The sequence below is a fragment of the Pundamilia nyererei genome, unplaced genomic scaffold, assembly GCF_000239375.1.
Source record: "Pundamilia nyererei isolate P.nyererei 1_Seehausen unplaced genomic scaffold, PunNye1.0 scaffold00065, whole genome shotgun sequence".
NCBI classification, from domain to species: Eukaryota; Metazoa; Chordata; class Actinopteri; order Cichliformes; family Cichlidae; genus Pundamilia; species Pundamilia nyererei.
The window spans coordinates 378,242-383,546 of record NW_005187466.1 but is presented as its reverse complement, the minus strand read 5'-3'; the positions used below and the strand labels follow the sequence as shown (position 1 = coordinate 383,546).

At 39.5% G+C, this 5,305-nt stretch overlaps 1 protein-coding gene across 3 annotated transcripts in view; it reads right to left on the bottom strand.

The window, feature by feature from the left end:
- Nucleotides 1-2,458: 2,458 nt before the first annotated feature.
- Nucleotides 2,459-5,305, bottom strand: part of nthl1 (nth-like DNA glycosylase 1) — a 7,163-nt gene continuing 4,316 nt past the window's right edge. For all 3 annotated transcript variants that reach the window (XM_013911535.1, XM_013911534.1, XM_005735863.2), the window contains exons 3-7: nt 5,041-5,297; nt 4,802-4,972; nt 4,505-4,664; nt 3,636-3,741; nt 2,459-2,933 (exon numbers count right to left, since the gene is read on the bottom strand). In XM_013911535.1, coding sequence (XP_013766989.1) covers nt 2,630-2,933; nt 3,636-3,741; nt 4,505-4,664; nt 4,802-4,972; nt 5,041-5,297 — 998 coding nt within the window. In that variant the 3' untranslated portion in view covers nt 2,459-2,629. The remainder of the gene's footprint in view (nt 2,934-3,635; nt 3,742-4,504; nt 4,665-4,801; nt 4,973-5,040; nt 5,298-5,305) is intronic.

Below are 5,305 nucleotides of genomic sequence, written 5' to 3'. Positions count from 1 at the left end.
AATTATATATATATATATATATATAGCTTGAAAGGAAACCTTGTTTAATCAGTGAGAGCAGGCGTTTGAAACATGCTCAACAAGTACTGAAAGAGTTCTTCTGAGGGCATTTTTGTCTTTCACAGCCTCCCCAGAGAGACAGAATCTTTTCCAAGTAGGTGGAGTTGAAACACGAATAAACTGTGACCTGAGAAAGGAAATCTGCCTTATCCGTCCTTTAGCCTTATCTTTGCCGGAGATCTATAAAAAGAAAGTTGGGTAAAAATGTTTCGTGAAATATAAGCTGTCCTTGCGTGACGTGATAGTTGGTGCACGCGCATTTATCTCTTTCAAAGTGAGTCTTTAAAGAAATTCAGGACAGTTGACGTGCAAGGACTGAGAACCTGATCGGTAAATATGAGACACTGACATGGTAAATATTTGCATAGGCAACAGTTTATCTATACTAATCGTGTAGGTTTGCATATAAAATCATCCGTGACAGACATAGGTCGCTAAAGCAGATCTTCCCTTGAGCAATCAAGGAATAGAACATTATTAAATCCCACACACGACATATCTGAAGATAGACATGTCATGTGATGGATGCATAAAAAGAAACTGCTTTTAATAGTAGTTTTTTTTCTGGTGTTTTTGTGTGTGTTTTCTCTCATCTCCCACAAATAAACCCCACAATTTATGCACATGCACATTTTTAAAAGCTTTGATGGATCCGAAATTCCACATGCCCGTTTTATGAACTAGAAGCAGATTCTCGTCTCAAGTGCACATCTTAAACTTAGAATTAAAACGTTTAACTTTCTCAACAACAAAAAAGCCCCAAGAAAGCAAATATTTCTGCACAGTAACGATCAAACAGGCAAAATAAGTGAACAAGTGAACTGTAGGGAGGCTTCTGCAAACACACCTGACTAATAATATAACTGACCCTTAAGCAAGATGCTCAGCCAGCTCTGGTTAAAGACATCAACTAAATCACTGAAACAGACTTCAAAGTAGCTTCGAGGTACGTGCATATTTAAGACTTACATAGTGTTAAGTTCTTCCTTTTTTTTTAACCTTCTGCAGAAGAAATATTGTTACACAGGTGTAACTAACAAGCAAGTCTTTTCACTTTAAGCGGTGAGTTATGGCATGCAGCATACATACAGTTTTATCTGGGCACTCTGGTTAGGTCTATGAGCAGGCTGATAGTGCAGTCATTAATACTGTTACTTTACAGCAAAATGGTCCTGTGCTCAAACCCATAGGGAACTTTTTTATTTTTCTATTTGGTTTCTCAGAAAAATGTTGCATATAAGAGTTTCACTTCCTGCTTAAATAAAGTTTAGCCTGTATAGTTAGAAATAAAGCTTTCATAGGACTCTCTGCATTCATGCGAAAAACAAAGTACACCCCATGTTTCAATAGTGTGTAGATCTGCCTTTAGCAAGAATAACATGAAGGAAGTGTTTTCTGTATAAATGTATCAGTTTCTTTCTTCTTGTGGAGAAATTATGGCTCACTCTCTCTTTACAACATTCCTGCAATTCATTGAGGTTTCTGGGCATCCTTCGATGCACATCTCTCTTAAGGTTCTGCAATAGCATTTCAATTACCGGGTAGGCTTCAAAGTTCTTTGACATCAACATCTTCTTTTGTTTTTCAGCCATTCGTAGATTTGCTGCTTTGCTTGGTGCCATTGTCCTGTTGCATGACGCAGTTTTGGTCAAGCTTTAGCTGTTGGACAGATGTCCTCACATTAGACTCTAGAACAGCCCACTTTGATATACAGATATGTTTATAGTCAACTCAATGACTGACAAGTGCCCAGGTCCTGTGGCTGCAAAAGCAGCTCAGATCACCTTCTCTCCACCACCACGCTGTTATTTGGTTTTCTACAAAAGTGTACGTTATGGCCAAACATTTCCACTTAGGTCTCATCTGTCCGAAGGACATTATTCCAAAAGTCTTTAGGTTCTTTATGTTGCAACATACCTAAGAGTGACAAGGCTAAAGCACACCTGAATGTGCCAAATTAGCCATGTGTTAAAACATCTTGTGTATTTAATTAGTAGCACCTGGCTCCTACTTATCCCCTCAAACAGAAGCTTACTTTCTTACTTTCTAAATGTAAGTGTAAAGGCCAGTTTATTTCCTTTTCTGTGCAGGATAAATTGAGTATGAATTTTCAGGTATTTGCTTAGGTTTCTTAGTCATAATTTATATCCTGTTCATATTAGCCTCAAAATGTGAGTTTTAAAAACAATTTATACTGCATGCTAACTATAAGTCCTGTACATGCTAGGTACAATATTTTTAGGTACAGTTTATAGCATTTTAATTAATATTAAAATGCTATAAACTGCACGCCTCAGAAAATGTAGTTTATGACACCACACAAATAAAACTTACATAATTTTTGTATTTTATTTTCTTCTTCTTAGACAAAACTTTACACAAAATATTAGTAACATGTTTTTTATTTGGTAAAAAAAAGAAAAGTATTAAAAATATTTACCCTTTAAAGGTGCTGTTATAGTGTCAAATATATTCTTATATACATGTTTTTAAATCTATCTGTATAAGTAAACACATAATATGTCTTCTTGTGCTCACTGTCTGCTGAAATCACAAACATCGGTAAAATTTAAACATTAACCTTGGTTTTCAGCCTTCTCTTTGTGGTGTGGGAAACAGATGTGGGTAGTAACTCCTTATTTATCATCTCATCTTTAAGAGCTGCTTCCTGTTTAGGTTCAGTTTTTATTTTTGAAGAGGAGGTTGGACTTGGAGACCGTGGTGATCCCGATTTAGGTCTCTTTGCTGGAGAGTTCTTGTGGGCAGATGGACAGCTGTGCTGGTTCAGACACACAGAGCAGAGAGGGTTGACGGGCAGACAAACCTGCTGTCCAAAACCCACAAGCAGCCAGTTGATCTCACTCCACAGCTCCCTGCAACAGAGAAACATCACCTGATGACTTTACAGAAGTACTACACTTTGAAACATATTTTTGTAGTAAATTAAATGATATCACTGCACTCTAAGAAGAACACACTGGTGCTGGTGTTAATATCACCATATCAATACATTTTTATAAAAGTGTCAAATTTCATGGATTGAAAATGGGTCACCATGACATCTACTGCTCTCTGGCCTGAGGATCTCTTTACTTTATAAGTGACTGCTCTCACATTTGCTAATTAAAGCTGCTTTCATCTGTTTTTTTATTAAAAGAAGATAAAGTAACTTTTAATCAAGAAATGCTGTCAAATTCTAATTAAATGAAAAAATATAATTTCCTGTTTATTATTTGGGAGTAGGTCTCTCACAATATCAGATGTATAATCTATGACCAAAGAAGTCTAGTATTATATTGTCATTTCTGGTATATCGTGACATCAGAAGAATATAGTGAGATCTGCATGTTGTTGAGCACTGATTATTATTTTGCATTCTAAAAATAAATTCCCAGATTTCCACATTTTGATTTTCATTGCTTCCCACTGTCAGTCAAACGTTAAAGAGTCAACATTAACCACTGGCAGTGCTGATGTATGGTACGTATCTAAATCAATCCTGGACATCTTTATAGGTTTGTTGATCACAAGTTAATCAGGTTTCGCGGATCAGCAGTGAGTTGTCATGCTGTTACCTGGGTAACCACTCCTCAAGGGCCTTCCGTGTTTCCTCTGGGTTTTTGGTCGTCTTCCTGAGCCAGCCCAGCCTATTAGATATACGATGCACATGTGTGTCCACACCTAGACAAAAATGATCAATACAAATGAAAGCCTAGTCTCATCACAATACTTCTAAGTTGCCAGTTTATTCGGTGCACCTGAATAAATCTAATGCAATCAAACAGAAGAACCCTGCAACGCGTCGTAACTACACGATGAATATAAGGCTCATTTTTTGTTTTAAAGCTGTGTGATACCAAAGGATGTAATTTCTGAAGTTTCTCAAACGTAGTGCATACATCATTTTACAAACCAATGATTTCTCAATGCGGCAGAAACATCAAATATGACGACACATCAAAACCACTGATGTGTCTTCACTTATTAATAGAGGTAAAAATAAGGGAATTAGTAGACTGGTCAATCAAGAGAAAGGCACGAGCCCCGGCTTGGACAGTCTCAGTCGTTGTGTCCTTGGGCAAGACACTTCACACGTTGCCTACTGGTGGTGGTCAGAGGGCCCGGTGGTGCCAGTGTCCAGCAGCCTTGCCTCTGTCAGTGCGCCCCAGGGTGGCTGTGGCTACAATGTAGCTTGCCATCACCAGTGAGTGAATGGGTGGATGACTGAATGTGTAAAGCGCTTTGGGGTCCTTAGGGACTAGTAAAGCGCTATACAAATACAGGCCATTTACCATTTATTACTGTGACTCAGCTGCACTACCTTTGCGGCCCACCAGGGGGCTTCAGCCTACACTTTGGGAATCACTGATCTAGAATTTTTCTTAATCAGTTTCTGGGAGGTTAGCCAATTGTGTCTGCATGTTTAAGAGATGGAAGTCCCTACCAATGCCAGACACCTGGTCCCAGGCGATGTCCATAGCCAGGTGAGCCATTTTGGGTCCAACTCCCGGCAGACGGACCAGCCCCTCAACACTGCTTGGGATATCCCCTCCAAACTCCTTTTGTAACATGGCTGATGTCAGCTTCAGATACTTCACCTTATTCTAAAGAAGAACAGGTAAGAAACCAAGAGGACACAACAAAGAACACAGCTGAGAAACCAGGTTAATATTAATATTTAACTTTTATTTACTGAAATTTGATTAAACATGCTAACAGCTATGGACACCATCTGTTTTACCCTCCAGAAGCCGACAGGATAGATGAGTTTTCCCAGTTTTTCATCATCTGTAGCGAGTATGTTTTCTACAGTGCAGCCGTGTGCTCTGAGCTTCTGCATAGCTGCTGCTGTCACCTGGTCCTTTGTCTGACTGGACAGCATGAGTGACACCAGCACCTGGAAACGTCTCACCTGCAGATGGAACAGAGGAATTAACAGGTTCTATTTAAGGGGACTTAAAATATCCACCCCACACCTACATGCGCAGGAGCCTCCATGTCATAGCATTTCTCTGCTCCCATGTTATCTACAGGCGCATCACGACCGCTCCTCATCTCACGAATGAATCCTAACTGTTTCCTCCAGTCGGCAGGTTCCCAGCGCTCAGTTTTCATGGGAGAAACACGTTCATCCTTCTCGTATTCCACCTTTAACTGTCTCCTCCTGCGGCTGTGTGGATACTCCGTTAAAGCTTCGGTTTTTGGTTGCACCGGTGCCTCGTGGAGGAGTTCACGACCTGAACAA